The sequence below is a fragment of the Peromyscus leucopus genome, chromosome 6 (assembly GCF_004664715.2).
Source record: "Peromyscus leucopus breed LL Stock chromosome 6, UCI_PerLeu_2.1, whole genome shotgun sequence".
NCBI lineage: Eukaryota > Metazoa > Chordata > Mammalia > Rodentia > Cricetidae > Peromyscus > Peromyscus leucopus.
The window spans coordinates 93,360,740-93,377,056 of record NC_051068.1 but is presented as its reverse complement, the minus strand read 5'-3'; the positions used below and the strand labels follow the sequence as shown (position 1 = coordinate 93,377,056).

General features: G+C 34.3%; 1 protein-coding gene across 4 annotated transcripts in view; it reads left to right on the top strand.

Annotated features, from left to right (window-relative positions):
- Positions 1 to 13,013, top strand: part of Ptbp2 (polypyrimidine tract binding protein 2) — a 65,881-nt gene extending 52,868 nt beyond the window's left edge. Inside the window, exons 9-14 of one of the 4 annotated variants that reach the window (XM_028880090.2) lie at positions 5,960 to 6,099; positions 7,531 to 7,564; positions 7,984 to 8,076; positions 10,907 to 11,123; positions 11,230 to 11,307; positions 11,442 to 13,013. In XM_028880090.2, the coding sequence (XP_028735923.1) occupies positions 5,960 to 6,099; positions 7,531 to 7,564; positions 7,984 to 8,076; positions 10,907 to 11,123; positions 11,230 to 11,307; positions 11,442 to 11,571 (692 nt within the window). In that variant the 3' untranslated portion in view covers positions 11,572 to 13,013. Of the gene's footprint in view, positions 1 to 5,944; positions 6,100 to 7,530; positions 7,565 to 7,983; positions 8,077 to 10,906; positions 11,124 to 11,229; positions 11,308 to 11,438 lie in introns of all 4 variants that reach the window. The other 3 variants (XM_028880089.2, XM_028880087.2, XM_028880088.2) reach the window with 3 other exon arrangements.
- The last annotated feature ends 3,304 nt before the right edge of the window (positions 13,014 to 16,317 follow it).

The following is a 16,317-nucleotide window of genomic DNA, read 5'->3' as shown; positions in this document are numbered from 1 at the left end:
GAGGTGAAGATTATGCCGGAGAGTTTTACCAACTAGAAAATACAAGATGCAACAGAACATTCCAATTAGATTCTTGATTTTGAACATTTTTTTCTTTGTATTACTGTGAACAGAAAAATAAGGTTCCTGATCTTACAGATTTTATTGTCAAGTGGGAGGTTTAACAAGAATAGTTATAATTAGAGGAAAACAAACATACATAGTCTTCTATTTTACTGTAGTTGAATTTTAGAATAAAACAAACATACATAGTATGGTTTTGAATACACTGAAATGAGTGATTTTTCCAAAGGAAGAATTGTGAGGGTTTTGTTTGCCAAGGACATAATATTAAAAAAATACACTATAAAGCCTGTTTAGAACTTTTAAGGGCCAAATATTTTGAATGGCATACAGAATAATTGGGAAAATTTGAATGAAATGGTGCCACAAAAGTTTACAGAGCAAGATCTTAGGAATTACTGTGAAAAGTGAATTTTATACAGGAATTATTAGCCTCTTAGCATCAAAAGAGATAAGTTTCTAAGTATTCTGTAACTATCTCATAAAGATAATAAGATATAATTAGCCAAAATAATTGGTTAAGAACCTTTGTTGTGAAGGATCAGTCAGTTGTCGGAACAGTTGAATAAAGATGATCAGTTTAGTTTTAAACTGGTTCCAGGGGATGATTGGGAGCTAAAAACGAGTACTAAAGGCTTCTTAAAGTCTTAAAAGAGTCTAAAATAGCATGAGATGAACAAATGTGGGGAAAGTAAACTAAAGCATCCTATTTTAATGATAATTACTTACAAAGAATGAAATGTGAAGATCTCTATCAGGCAATAGGAAATTTAGTGTAGAATTTTTTTTGTTTTGAGACAAGGTCTCACTGTGTAACCCATGCAGGCTTAGAATTTACTTTATAAAGAAGGCTGGCTTCCAATGCACAAAGATCCATCTGCCTCTGTCTTCCAAGTGCTGGGATTAAAAGCATGCACCATCATGCCTAGTCTAATCTGTTATTTTGAGTTTTAGTCTAAATTTTGGCAAGTTTTAGAGAGTTGAGTTTTAGAAGCCAGAGATTAAAACTTAAAACTTCACTTACAATTTTCAAAATATAAGAGAACAAGATTAAATTGTTGAATTAAATTTTGGAAGTACATATTCATACTGTGTATCAAAATGAGATTGAGGCTGGGGAAATAGTTCATTGGTAGAGTTGCTTGCTTACTAAGTACAAGGCCTTGGTTTCAATCCCCAGTATTCAGAATGAAACTTGATGGCTGTAACAGTTAGGATTAAAAGTCAAAGTGGCCCCTCAATGCATAGGAGCCATAGGATTATTCACAAAAACAAGAACAATCAATTAATATTAAGAAGAGGAGAAATGGCATGATCAGTAAAACATTCCCCGGGGGGAATGTTTGCAGTGTGGCAGAATTCATATGGATTTGAAGTCTAGCATTCCCACATTGAAAATGTGATGTAGCTTTACTGTCTGGCTTGGTTTTCTTTTTTTTTTTTTTTTTTTTTTTTTTTTTTTTTTTGCAGTGAACATAACAGTAATAATCCCTATGATCTAAGGTTGTTTGGAGAATTAAATACAATGATGCATATGAAGGATTTTACCCGGTGCTTAGCATGTAACAAATGTCTGTTACATATTGGCAGGTGTTTGTTTTTCAGGCTAAAATTACAGAATTGGTTGCAGATTGGACCAAGAAATAATGAAAATATTGAGGTTTAGAAAATACACCTTTTAAATAGGACTGTTATAAGACCTAGAACGAATTTATCATGTTCATACAGAAAGTTAGGGCCAAAACTGACAGTAGCTAGTGATAGGTTGTATGTTGTTTCAACAAAAGTTTGTGTGTTGGAGACTTAACCCCTTTGGGGCAGTATTAAGAGGTGATGAAACCTTTTAAGTGGAGTCTAGTAGGAGGTTCTTCGGTGATGTCCTGTGAAAGAATTGTTTTAGTGGTTCTTGAGAAAAGGTTTCTGAAAAAACGGGACTGGCCCCTCTTACTTACCTCCCCGTGTGGTTTCTTTACACATGTGCTTCTTCCTTAACACCAGTACCTAAAGGAGTTCTTACCAGATGGGACTGCCTAAAAAGCTAAATACTTTCAAAGCCAGTACGTAGTTTCAAGTACTTTGTTACAGTAATGGAAGATGTATTAGTGCTCGTAGCTAGAGTTTGTAAATCAGTAAAGTTACAGTTTATCTTTCTAAATTTTATGTTTTATTTTTTTCAAAGGAGCAATTATCTTGTAAAATAATTGAGTTGATATTTATGTAAACGTTGCAGTTTTATTAATAAAGATAATTCATCGTGAAACTTTTAGGTTTTCTTAACAGCCACGAGTACTTAGGTGAAATCTAAAAAACTTCTATGTTGATCAAAGTTAAATTCTCAGAGAAGAGTATTTTGGGGGAAAAGCTGAAGTCCATTCACAGAGGCTTTAAAGAGTTTAAGCTATGTCTCTGGTTTAGAAGTGAAGGTAGTTTTCCAGTAACCAACCTGGAGCAAGAAATTATAGAGGATAAAAGCATAGCATGTTATTAAGGGGAAGTAGTGGTTGCCACAGCTCTTAAAGCACTGGTTCCATATAGCAGATTACTCATGACATAATCATCTAGGTCCTTTGACATAATTTGACTCACCTGCTTTGTAGCTTGGTAGCTGAGGAGTGGTGATAATAAATAGACTGTGAATTATCATTTAAGTAGGTAGAAATACTATTGAGGTCCTCAAAGCTTACATTTTACCGTTTTGGTGATACTTTCATTACCTCCTTCCTAAGAGATTGGAAATTGCTTCTGTTTTGAACCCCAACTTTTCTTTTATGAAAGTTGGCTATCTCTTTATTAAAGGATAATATTTATTAAAATGTGGATTAGACTATTTAAACTGCCTCTTGAATCTATAACAATTAATGTTTGCCTTTTAATTCTCAGTTATTTTAGATTCATTTAAATAAGTCTTTTAGTTTAATGATATTTCACAATCTAAAACTTTAGCTAAATATTTTACCACCAAGTTTGTTCCCTGATAAAAACCCAGATTTAAAAACCTGGAGTATCTTTTTAAACTATTATGCTTAAATATTTAGAATTTTGAATAAATTTTAATTAGTTTTAAATTTTTGATAATTTTGTTAGATTATTGAATCATTGTCACAGTAGAAATGTATCTTAAAAGAAGCCTTTTTTCCCCCAAAAAAGCAAAGGGGTAAGTATATTTAGATAGAAAATTTAAATAGACTTTGTTTATATTTTAAGGATAATTTGTTTTGAGATATCAGCAAGAAAATGAGTAAGAAGTGATTTAGACTGACTGAGTAGTAATTTTAACACATACCCTGATATCCTTTTCAGGTGTCACTACAGCATGTCTTCTCTTTGCAAGGAGTTGTTTGTCTTAAATTTCTTAATATTTTCTTATGTAAAGTGTACTGTTTACAAAATGTTCCTGAAGATTGTAGGCCATCTCCTAATGCCTGTTGGTGTCCACAAAATCCAAATTTCTGACATTAATACTAAAATAGGCTTTGCCTTTTTGCCTTTGATTTTTCTTACAAGTATGTTTAGGGGTTTTGTTTTCTACATCACCCTTAAGTCTAATAGAGGCATAATTGTATGTTCTCTTATTTTTAATTTTATTATAGCAAATGTCAGGGCATATAATTCAGGTAAATACTTATATAAACAAAAGCTTGTTTTCCTCAGTAATTTTTAAGTGTAAGGTGGGACATGAAACCAAAAGGTTTCAAAATTCCTTTAGCTTACGTCCAAAGCTCAAGAGAACTACAGTATTTAACAGAAGATGCTGATTAAGAGACTGGATATTTAGAGAAAATAGTGTTTGGGGATTCTTGAGGTTGTTTTACTTTTGTGTTAAGTTATGGTTGGTTTTTCAGGAAAAGTTTTCTGGGTTAATGGCATTGAGTGCCTTTTCTTGCCTGTTAGAATTGAAAGTAGCCCATAAATGAAGTCGACTTCATTTGTTATTGTGGGAAGGAACTTATCAAATAATTGTTTGAATTTTGAAGTCTTTATATAAAAATGTGAGGCTTAACATGGAACGTTTTTTTTTTCTATTGCACCCAGTTTATTGCAGTTGGTGGCTTTGTTTTTGTTTGTTTAATTTTGCCAGGATTAATTCCGAGTCTCATAAAGACCATGGAATTTAACAGCATTTTAAATTAGTTTTCCTTCCAAGAGGTAGCCAATTAAAGCCACTAAAACAAAGAAATGGTTTGACAATATAATTACTACATCTGGTATTTCCACTATTATTAAATAATTGTATTGTCAACCTAAGTTGAATGCTTTGTACATTCAGCCAAACTGCCTGAAGATGCTGGGTGGTTTCCTTGTGTTGTTGTTACTTTGTTTCTAATCATTCAGAGGTCACTTACCAAGAGAATGTAAGAAAAAAATTACCGAGTATGAATGTCTGTAGTTTATAAGTGTATATACGTCCCTTGACAAAAACTAAAATTACACTTTGAACATTGAATGGAAATAACCTGTGAGATGTGATGAGAAGTATTGTATTTAATAAGTCAGGGCCAAGGAGACAGCTTAGTGGGTAAAGTGCCCACTGTCAGTCAAGCCCAAGGAATGATCCCCAGAATGCACGTGGAAAAGCCTGGAGTGGCAGCACTCCTGTAAACCTAGAGCTAGGGGTCAAGGGCTGTGGAAGCTTATCTGCCACCCAGCCTAGCTGAGTCAATTAGCTTCAGGTTCAGAGAGATACTCACTAAAAACATCAAGCCAAAGAGCAATGCAAAACATTGGGCCTACACACATGCGCACTTACATTATCAGGTAAACATACCACATACAAGAATGAGTAAAATGGATTAGTAGCTGATAAAACATTGTGTCAGGATTACTAAACATGTGTGATGGTACTTGGTGTTATGTTATTCTAGTCTTCTTATTTTTCTTTAAGCTGGAACATTCTGAAACAAAAACTAACAACCGAGGAAAGTTGGCAAAAAGCTGTAAAATATACCCACCCAGAACAATCTTATGAGAGTCTTCATTCTAGTGATAGAGTACTCACAGAAAAGGAAGGAAAGCTGAATGAGGAAATTGGAAGGGGATGATTCATGTCAGAAGCTTAGGAATTTTGTCCTTAAAACGAGAAACTTGCAGTGAAAGGTCAGAGCAGTCTCTGTAAAGCTAAGAAACCTGCTAAGAAAGAATAAGGTCTCTGCCCCTGGAAGTAGCAGCACATAAGAACACTACAAAGAGATAATTTACACAGCCACGGCCAAGAGCTGTTTCTGAGCAAGTATGCTGCTGTACTGTTAAGCATTGTACTTAATGAGTAATGAGTAATAGGAAATAAGAATTGAAGGGTTGAAAGTATTTGCGGTTTGTTGTTTCATTTGAGTCTGAAATTGAGAAGGCAAATTGTCCTATCATTTTCTTTTGGACATTTGTGTGAATTGTTTAGGAGGATTTGTTTGTAGGGGCTGAATTTTATAGAAAACAATCTTGTTTGTAGGAACTAAACTCTATTTGTTAAGTGCTGCATGGATTCAAAATTAGGTTATGAAGGAGACAACACTTGTAGAAACGGGATGACGAGTACCATTGTCTTGAAGGTTTTCTTATATTTACCTCTCACTGTGAATCCTGGAATTGAAAATTTTACTCTTCATGCTTTGTTAGCTTTTCCATAGGGAAGATAACAGGACTCATGTATGTAATATGCTAACATAATACAGGTATGTACCTTAGTTCAAATAATTAATGACTGTTGAAATCAGTTATTTTTTTATAACTGCTCTACACCAACAAAACATTTTTCTAAATATCATAAAAATTAACTTACAGGAACCATTTGGAACGGTCAGCCATAAGCCATGCAGCCATCGTGCTTAAATTGGTTTTGTAAACGACTTGTGTGTGTTTCGTAAAATATGCTTTATTTTAAAATTAGGGCTTCCTGTTGCAGCTGTTCCAGGAGCTCTCAGTCCTTTGGCTATTCCAAATGCTGCTGCAGCAGCTGCTGCAGCTGCTGCTGGCCGAGTGGGTATGCCTGGAGTCTCAGCTGGTGGCAATACAGTCCTGTTGGTTAGCAATTTAAATGAAGAGGTTAGTGAAATAATTTTTAATGCTTTTTCATCTCCATTTCATTTGTGGAAGTTTTCATATTTATTTCATTTTGCACTTGCCTTTCCTTTTATGTATATTCATTAGCCAAAATATCTTTTGTATTTCTGCTTCTGAATAAAATTTACGCACTTGTTTAGGTAGTACTGTTTTTTTAGACAGTCATATATCTTTATATATGTATATATATTTTAATATAGCTACCTATTTTTCCTAAGAAAAATATGGTGAAGTACCGTAGTCTGGCTTTTTATTTTTCTGTTGTTCTCAAAGGCAAATGTGGTCTAATTTTGCAAATGTATCTAGAAAACAGTTTTGCTCTTTGCCTTTTCTAATGATTTGCTTGTTCATTTCATGCTTATGTGTCATTGCATTTTTTTAATCTTATTTTGTGTGAACTACTCTAATACATTTTTCTTTGAAGGTTCTTCCAAAGATCTTGACGAGGCACTCTTCCAGTCTTTCTTAGTAATTTTTTCTTTGCAGTTTTTAGTCATTGTCTTCTACAAATATATTTCAACTTTACCCTACTCCCTTCTTGTTAAATAAAGTTGCTGTTATTTTCTTCAGTTGTACATTTTATGTCTGGTATATTTTATTTTGATTGCTATGAAAGCTGGTATGAAATGTGGGGCCCTCAGATGTATCAGTTTATGGTGTCTAATTTGAATATTTGTCTCATTTTTGATTGGCCTCTGTTAATAATGGATATGACCTAATTTTATCATTTAATACTGTTATCATTCACAGTTCTGCATGCTAAAGTGTTTGGATCAGAGTGCCTTTGTTTAAAGACTTGCCTGCATTTCATAACCAGCCATGCTTATGCAGTTAAAGTTTGAAGTTTAAAATTCCTATGCATGCATTCCTTCCCTATGTGGAGATGAAATGCTGTAATTTACTCTTTGATATAGATGTACTTTACCCATATTTGTCTTGGATGACTACATTTTGCTCAGTTTTTCTTGTACAGTACATAAACCAACCATTTTCTGACCAAATTCCTGCATTTCCTATGTACTGACCTATATTTTATTTTTTTTTTGTTCCCCAATTCCTTATTTTTTTTCTTCTGCATTGCTGTTTCCCTTCCCCATTTCATCCTTTTCCCTGTGTGTTCACCTCCCCTTTCCTTGTCTTTCCCCAAATGCCCATTCCCTTCCCTGTCTTATCCTTTATTTTCCTTGTCCTTGTCTTCATTCCCTGTCTCCATTCCCTATGTTCATGCTTCTGTGCTTGAACAAATGTTCCTCGGACCAACTTGCCCCAATTAACCGCCTTGAACCATGATCCATGACCACCTCACCATTCTGCGGGAACCACCCTTCGTTATGGATGATCTGTTCATCTCCGCTCTTCCTCGACTCTTCTCTCTTCTTGTCTTACGCTGCTTGCTCTTCTCTCCTTCTAAAGATGGTTACGCCCCAAAGTCTGTTTACCCTCTTCGGTATGTTATTGTTAGCACTATACTTTTATTATTGATTTGATTTTTTTGTTTCACCTTAATTCTTATTTGTAGCTAGCACTTTGGCTTAAAGTTGAATAGTAAATCTTTTGCTATTTTTCTTTGCTATTTAAAACTCTCCATAGACACAAAGTTTGTTTTAATGCATGCTGATTTATTTTGCATGGTTTTTAATTTAATATCATTCACATAGCTTTGAGGGTTTATCAAAAATTATTCTTTTCAAATTCACTGTTCAAAATCTTGTTCTTCTTTATTCATTTGTGCAAATGGTGAGATTGAGTGAGTGATCATGTTGATGTCTGAGTGTTTCATTGATGTGTCAGAAATATAATCTTTAGATGACTTGCATATAAAATTAATTCCATTTCTGGATTACCTCTCTGTGACTCCACAAAAAGGTGTTTATGGAGATGTGCAGCGCGTGAAGATTTTGTACAATAAAAAAGACAGTGCTCTGATACAGATGGCTGATGGGAACCAATCACAGCTCGGTAAGAGGAATATATATTCCGAATTCGTTTTAAGATTTCTATTCTTGATTTATTTCCTGAATTAGAAAAGAATTGTTCATAAAGGTCATAAAACCCTGATTAATGTCCTTGTATTCTTCTAAAAATCATTTATAGGTATTGATTCAATTTAGCAATGGAAAGGAAAATTCCTTACAGATATTAAGTTTTACAAAACAAAAAATCTTCACCAATGGTTAGTTCAAAGGCATAAAATATAGTTTAGTCATGTTACATCTGTATCATTTTTCATACGTGCTTCCATCTAGTATACTCAGCATGTAATAATCTATAATCTGCATCTCTGTCACCAGGGTCTTAGCTTACAATTTAATTCATTAACATTCAAAAATGAGGCTACTTTATTCTGATTGCATTACATTTTTTAATCTTTGAAATTTACCATTTTTGATGGGATTAATGTTTTTTGATGTTAAACCCATCTGAAACTCTGTGAACTTAGCTCAGCTGATAGAAAATTATCTGACTTTCTGGTTTTAAAGTGACAGTATCTATAGGTGTTTGGTCTATCATTTTCTTGGTTTGTGTGCATGTCTCTTTTTTGAGGTGACTCACTGCCATTATTTTGTTATCACTGAGTAGTTTTTTGGTAGTTCTTTGGATCAAATCCAGAGATCTTGGATATACTAGGCAGGTCCTCTGAGCTGTAGACCTGCCTCACTGCCTAGGGGTGTTTCAAGACAAGAGTTTTTTCTGCATAGTCCTGGCAGTCCTGGCTGTCCTAGAACTCACTCTGTAGACCAGACTGGCCTTGAACTCACAGAGCTTCTCCTGCCTCTGCCTCCCAAGTGCTGGGATTAAAGGCTTGTGCCACCACTGCTCAGCTGCAGTAACTATTTTTGTATACAGCATTTGATAGTGTTCCTAGTGAACAAAACCATTCTCAGGTACTTCCTTTTCCTACCAGTATTTGAATTGAACATGGCTTTTATCTTCCTGTAAGTTGTACCAAATTAATCATTGAGAATTGTCTGTGGTATAGTGATCAACAAATTTATTCTGAACAATTTTTGTTTTCATTTTATATGAAGACTTTAAACAAGTGGTATTTTAATCTTTATTGTGCTTGGGTGCCACAACAAAATGCTCAAGTTATGGATGATAGAGTTCCAGATCAAGGTGCTAACATAAATGGAAGGCTATCTTGTTGAGCTTGGAGACAGCCACCCTTACCTGTGCTTTTGCCCAATATGAGCATATTGAATATATTCGCTTCTTTCTTTTTTGCTTCAACACAATATCTGACCAGAGAAACTTAAGAGGGAAAGGGTTTATTTTGGCTTACAATTTAAAGGTGCAGTCTATCACAATGAGGTACTCACATCAGTAAGAACTTGAAGTGAATTGAATTCTTGGCCAGGAAGCAGAGAACAGTGAATGCTAGCTGGGGTTCAACTTGCTTTATATAGCCTTGACTAGTCTGGGATGCAAGCCCATGGCATGTTGCTGTCCATAGTTATTGTCGGTCTTCCCAACTGAGTTCATCTTGATCAGTGCCTCTACCCGGGAAGTTCCTCATGCTGTGGTGACCCCCAACCATAACATTATTTTCGTTGCTACTTCGTAACTGTAGTTTTGCTGCTGTTATGAATTGTAATAAAAATATCTGATATGCACAGGTTGAGAACCACTGATCTACATAACCCTTCAGAAGCTTCTCTCCTAGGTGTTCTAGATTCTGTTGTGTTAAAGTTTGGTGTTAACCATTGTGTTGTTGAACTTTCAATACAAAGTGAAGAACCTATAAAAACAGCCCCCCTTCTAATACTAGTCAAAATCTCTTTTTTGAATGACATCCTGACAGGTACCTCAAGAAGCCCTATTGATGTCCTATTTTCTCAGTACTATGTGCTGTGTAGAGACAGTTGTTTTGTCTTTATGTGTATTACAATTTGAAGGGAGAAAATAATAAATGATTTGAATGAATTTTGGTGAATTTAAAGTTATAGGGTATCCATAAAGAATATTTAGTGAGAACTGAACTTTTGCAACATATGATAAAAAAAGGCCTTTATGTAGAAGGGACTTCAAAAAATGATATGACAAAACTAAGAGAAAGTATCATTATGCTTTCTAAGCAGAGAGTGTATAATATAAGGAATACAGTTCTAAGATGGGATTCCATAATAGCTTGGATAGTATCTTACTACTTGCTTCCCAGCACTCATATAGTAGTTGGTGTTACATACCATCAGTAAATATCTGCAAAGAAGCCAGAAAGTATATAAGGGGCAGACTGGGAAATGTAGCTATGTTAAAACAGAAGCTTAGATTTTGGTCCTAGTTACTTGTACTAAGTAATGACCGAATCAGGTTCATAACATGTGAAAGTCTTTTACTGCTCTGTGGATTCAGTGGGTTGGGGGGAAATAGAAGAAGATTAAACAGAAAGGCACATGAAGAATTAACGTTACCCAGATTTTTAAAAAATGACAGTGAGCAATGAGAAGTATAGGGAACATAAATTTGCTAGGGAACTAGACAAATCATTGCAAACCCTGCTGACTAGGAGCTAGAACACAGTAGGAAGTGAGCAGCAGCAGGATGGGAACATTAGCAGTGACAAAACCCAGCTTATCATCAGGGTTGTCACGGAAGACAGGTTTGTAGAGGTTTTTCTTGTTCTGTGGAAGAACTACCTTGTCTAGTAGAAATGGAAAATGAAAGTTAAGTCTTAACTACCAACTCTTGTGCTGAATTCATTACTTATTTTTAAATTGTAAGAAAATTCAAACTTTTCAAATTAGAAATACTACCTTCATATCTTAATAGACATTCTTTATTTTTCTAGCTATGAACCATCTTAATGGGCAGAAAATGTATGGAAAAATTATTCGTGTTACTCTCTCTAAACATCAGACTGTGCAACTACCTCGAGAGGGGCTTGACGATCAAGGGCTAACAAAAGATTTTGGTAATTCCCCATTGCACCGTTTTAAAAAACCTGGATCCAAAAATTTTCAAAACATTTTTCCTCCTTCTGCCACCCTTCACCTGTCTAATATCCCGTGAGTATTTCAGCTGATTCACCAAGGATATTCATCTTGTTTAGCAATGCATGAGATTCATTATCGGTTTGTATTAATTTGTACTCTTTCTGCCTAATTTTTTTAGTCCTTCTGTAGCAGAAGAGGATCTGCGAACTCTATTTGCTAACACCGGGGGCACTGTGAAAGCATTTAAGTTTTTTCAGTAAGCAAGCTTCTTTGTCTTTACATTTGTGACTTGATAGAAACTATAGCTTTTTGTTTAACCTCAAATAGGTAAAAATCAAATATTTAAACTCTTCTTTTGAAGTATCTAATTTCATAATTTTGTTTCAGAAGAGATCACAAAATGGCTCTTCTTCAGATGGCGACAGTGGAGGAAGCTATTCAGGCTTTGATCGATCTTCATAATTATAACCTTGGTGAAAACCATCATCTGAGAGTGTCTTTCTCCAAGTCAACAATTTAAGGAAAGGAAGATGAAGATTGTGGGCAAATCACATTGTTCGGTGTCATCACCTATTGACTGTTCAGAAAAGTGGGGACCAGAGTTTGATTTTTTTCATGCTGTTATCATTCCTTGGTTATAAAATGAAATGGCATATGTAAAGGCAGAGTTACTAACTGCTATGTTTCATCTGTTCTATAGGGAAGCCATTTTATTGTCTGTTTAAATTTTTAGTTTAATTTTGCTTTCTTTCTTTTTTTTTTTTTTTTTTCAACTTAGTTGACATACGTGCCTTACAAAGGAAAACTAGTGTTGCTGTTCTGCATTTACTAGGAAAAAAGAATTGGTTGTTTAGGGCACATCGTTATGTGGGAATTAAAATATGTTTAGGCAGGGGTGTGTCAAAAGGTTAAGTTTTTGTTTCTCCTGCTTGGAACTTATTTTGAATTATTGGCTTATCACATTTCTTTCTATTTAATCTAATAAGATACTTGATACTGAAAGAATAAAGCAGCATTTTTAGTTTCTACTATCTTAGGCTTTGTTGCTTTTGAAAACATTGGCCTTTTGTATCTCACAAATCTGGTCTAGATTCAGTTATGAATGTAGGCATTAGTTAAAATTAACAAGATGCAGAGTATTAATTTCTTAAGACAACAAGTGATTTCTGTAAGTTTGAGCCCTATGTGGAAAGCGTTGTGGAACCTTAACCTTTTTGTACACACTCTTGTGGGACGTATCATATAAATGTCAGCACTAAGTAATGTCTTGTTTGTGGCTGAATATTTTTCGTAGATGTTTTTGAAGTTGACATGACTTATGTGCATTTAAATATATATTGCCATCCTTAGTTTGTAATTAAGATTTGGAAAATGGTTGTGGATTTCTGAGCATGTGCAGACTGGTCTAGCTAGTTCAGGAACTGGTGCATGTATTTTTCAAAGACAAAGAAAGTGTACTGCGAAAACTTGCAGGAAGATTAATTTTGTGGCAGTTTTCTAAAACTGACAACCAGGTGGGACCAAAGTTTATGTGCCTTTAGTCTTAATTTACCTTGCATTGTAATATTCAGTTTTAATAAATCTTCAAAATATTTTGTATTTAGGAATAGATCTGACTTTAATAAAAACATGGCTCAGAATCTACAGGTCAAATTTATTTGAACAGTTCTTGTCAATCTGAATTGTTGATTCTGTTAAATGACCAATCCTTTTTGAAATTGATGTACTTAGTTTCAAGATTCATAGATTCTGTTATCTATGTAGACAGAATGGTCATGTATATTTTCTATTAGTTGAGTTTTTACATCTTTAGAAATGTAAAATTCAGTATAGTTTGAAAGCGGCACAATTAAAAATTAATTTTCTAACAAAGTTGGGAGGTTTGATGGTTGTTTAATTTCATTTTGTGTGTACTCTGCTTACCTCTGTAGCATGCTCAATAAACACTTCTGTAGCTCTGTATTCACCTTTCTGTCTTTCTCTGCTGCCTTTTCTCTCTCTCCTTTGTTTTCACTCCACTGTGCTTCTGAATTCATGTTTACTCTCTGCCAGGGTGGGAAAGGAGTAATAATATTACAATCCTATGGCTTTATACCATAAATAAATCTAGATGCTGTGAAAATGCACCAGCTGTTCCTTTTTTTAATGCAAAAGATGGTAACTGCTTTTTCAGGAGGACACATATTAAACATTTCCCACCCTGTTTATAATCTGCTTTAAAGACATAACTTCTACTGTAGCTCGTTAATTCTCTCTATCTCTTTTGTTGTTGTTGTTGTTTTCCCGTAGATTTATGCACTAATAGATCTTTTGGATTTGCCATGCTCTCTTGCTGCAGTTTCATCTTTCATCTTTGTGTCTGCTCAAGATTTCCTACTAATTTTAGACTACCTTCTGAGCTACAGCAAAGGGCTCTGGTGTAACTGGAAAGAAAGGAATATGTCACCTGCTTTTAGTTGGGTGGAGCTATATACATGCAGGTATTCGAACAAACAGTGTTTAACTGATGATGCTGTGGTGTTCACTCTTTCTACTGATATCGTCGGGGTGCTAGTTAAGTTATTTCTTTGGTTACAAATACTGGTACTGATTGATTAACTTTGTAGTTACACATGTATACCTCAAAGTCACATAATGGAGACATTAAGAAGAGTTTTTAAAATGAAGGAGCATGTTTAAAAGTTTAGTTCTAATGCAAGAATTCACTCAGCTTCAAGAAATACAGTAAGTGAAAATGATTATGTTTTAGAGTTAAGAATTGGAGTGTTGCTTGGAAGCCATGGGTGATCATTCATGTTTTTCCTTAAAGTGATGTGGCAGTACAGTGGCACGGTATAGGAACACCAGCTATGCCTTAATTCTGTTAGTTTACAACCAGCATTGGGACAGAACTACTTTAATGGGGTTTTCCTCAGTATTACATAGTAGTTCCAATACTTGAAAGTATATTTTTAACTCCATTCCAGGTAGTTCTTTGTAAAGTGATATTTGCTGGAAAGAAAAGGTTCTGAGCTGGGCTCTTTCCACTTGATGAGTGAAGGAGTTCCTGATCTCCCTTTAATGAGAATAACCAGAGACCAAGTTCCCCCATCCAAGGATGTAATGGCTGGTTTTACCATTTTTTAATAGTTTCTACCAGCACAGTCTTATTTTAAAAGTATCAAGACACAGAAGTGGGAATTTTGATACTCTGGAATTTAAAGTTCAATGTGTTCAATTAAGTAAGCCCACATTGGCAAGAAAATGTTTGGTAAAAGTACTATCAATTTTATATTTTCACTGCCTTGACCTTCCTTCTCCTGGTAGCTAACATTAAAATATTGTTAGTGTGAACTGCTTTGTTAGATTTGCCTTGGGAATTTAGAAACAACTTGATTTTTTTTAAATATGTAATTGAGAGAAAAACTGATTCTTTTTATGTTAAATAAGATTTCTTTTGAAAATGTGTTTCAAAGTACCTCCTTAAGAAGGGGGTTCATATTGTTTATATTTAATGTTGGAAACCTATTTCTGTGTGTGAAAGCAGCTAACAAGACCTTTGCTAGGAAGAGGTTAACAAACTTCTGTAAAATCGTTAAAAAGTATACTAATGATATTGAGGATTTAGGGTTAGGATAGAAAAATGTGTTAATTATCTTAGTTCATGTAGATCACCAGGTAAATAGTTTTCAGGAGAAAAATAATTTTTCTCAGCCTGGAAGTAAAATTGAGTCTAAATTCTATGCTTCCTTCCAAGGTTTTTTGTGAGGTTCAGGTAGGGCATGTGCTAACATGCTGTGCTTTGGGTCAGTGTTATGTTTACTTTATAAAGTTACATTCTAGCACTCAGGAGGAGGCTTAGGCAGGAGGATTGCTAGCTCAGGATAAGTGAGACTGTCTCTAAAATAAACAAACTATTAAAATGCCAGCATTCCTAGCCTTCAGGTTTGCCTGAAGTGAACCCAGTTACCAACAATCCACAACATCCCAGTATCTTTCTACTTTTGTAAAGAAATGTTTGTTAATGTTTTAAGATCACTTACATGTTATTTGTTTAAGGAAAAAGGTGTAGAGTGCACTTTCAGAATACATTTCACAGCCCAAGAAAAGGAATCTTTGGGTGTGGCTTCACATTTCCATTTGAACTATCTGATAGTTGAGTAATAAACTATAGATAGTTTTAGTTAAAGACTACCCAGGAAAAGGAGATTTTATATATAAACCTTTAAAATTTGCCATGAAACTTGAAGGTGAGTCTAAGCTTAATAAAGATTTTTTCAGTATACTATGGAAGAAACAGCGTATTTTTGTGAGTAACCCAGCAGATTTAAAAGGAATATCAGTCTCCATTCAGAGGATGTAAATATAGAATTGTTTGATGAAATTGAGTACACATGGGATTCTATTTTCCTGGTTTCCTGAAAGTCTGAAAAGAAATGAAAAAATTATTAAACTAGTATTAGAATATTGGTTAGTTGTCAGTCTTCATTACAGTCATTTCAGAATCTTACATAGTTAACTTTAATCTCATTTTATTTTCCTTAAATTATCTTCAGTTTTTATAAATAATGTATATTTCATAGTTCTAGATCATCAGTTACTCAAAGTGAAAACAAGTCTAAAAATGAAGAGAAAAAACATAATGGATACGAATCTGTCCACTTAGCTCTGCTGAACATTACAGACTGACTTACCTGCCCCTTTGTGTACCTACCTCATTTTGCCACTGAAGACAATCATTACTTTGAATTTAATATTTTATTCAATGGTTTTTCAAAGAATTTGTTCCGTATTCTGTCATTGTGCGTGAGCTTTTCCTTCTTAGTGAACAAAAATACTGTAACAGCCAAGCTGTTCGGTGTGAATTTTTTTTTTCATCACAGTTTATAATTGTTAAGATTGGGATGTTAAGGCACTGATACTTTTCTAAAGAAGTTTTTTTTATAATTCTTCTCAGTGAGTAATAGTTTACTTGGATCTCAAGTGTTTCTGAATACACACACACACACACACACACACACACACACACACGTATATATATGAAAGTAAAGTGGTCATAGCTAATGTTTAAGAACCTGCTATATTTAAGATCTCCATATAAACTTAACCCACCAGCTGCACAAAAGTACTTTGCAACTTCTTTAGGACATTGCTTCCTCTCCTCCTCTTCTGTTTCAATGGACAGGAAGAACATTTGATTTCTCTCTTTGTCCCCTTTATCTGGTATTAGTGTGATGTAGCATTTTTATTTTTAAACCAAGAAAATTAGAATTTTTTTTTAACTAAA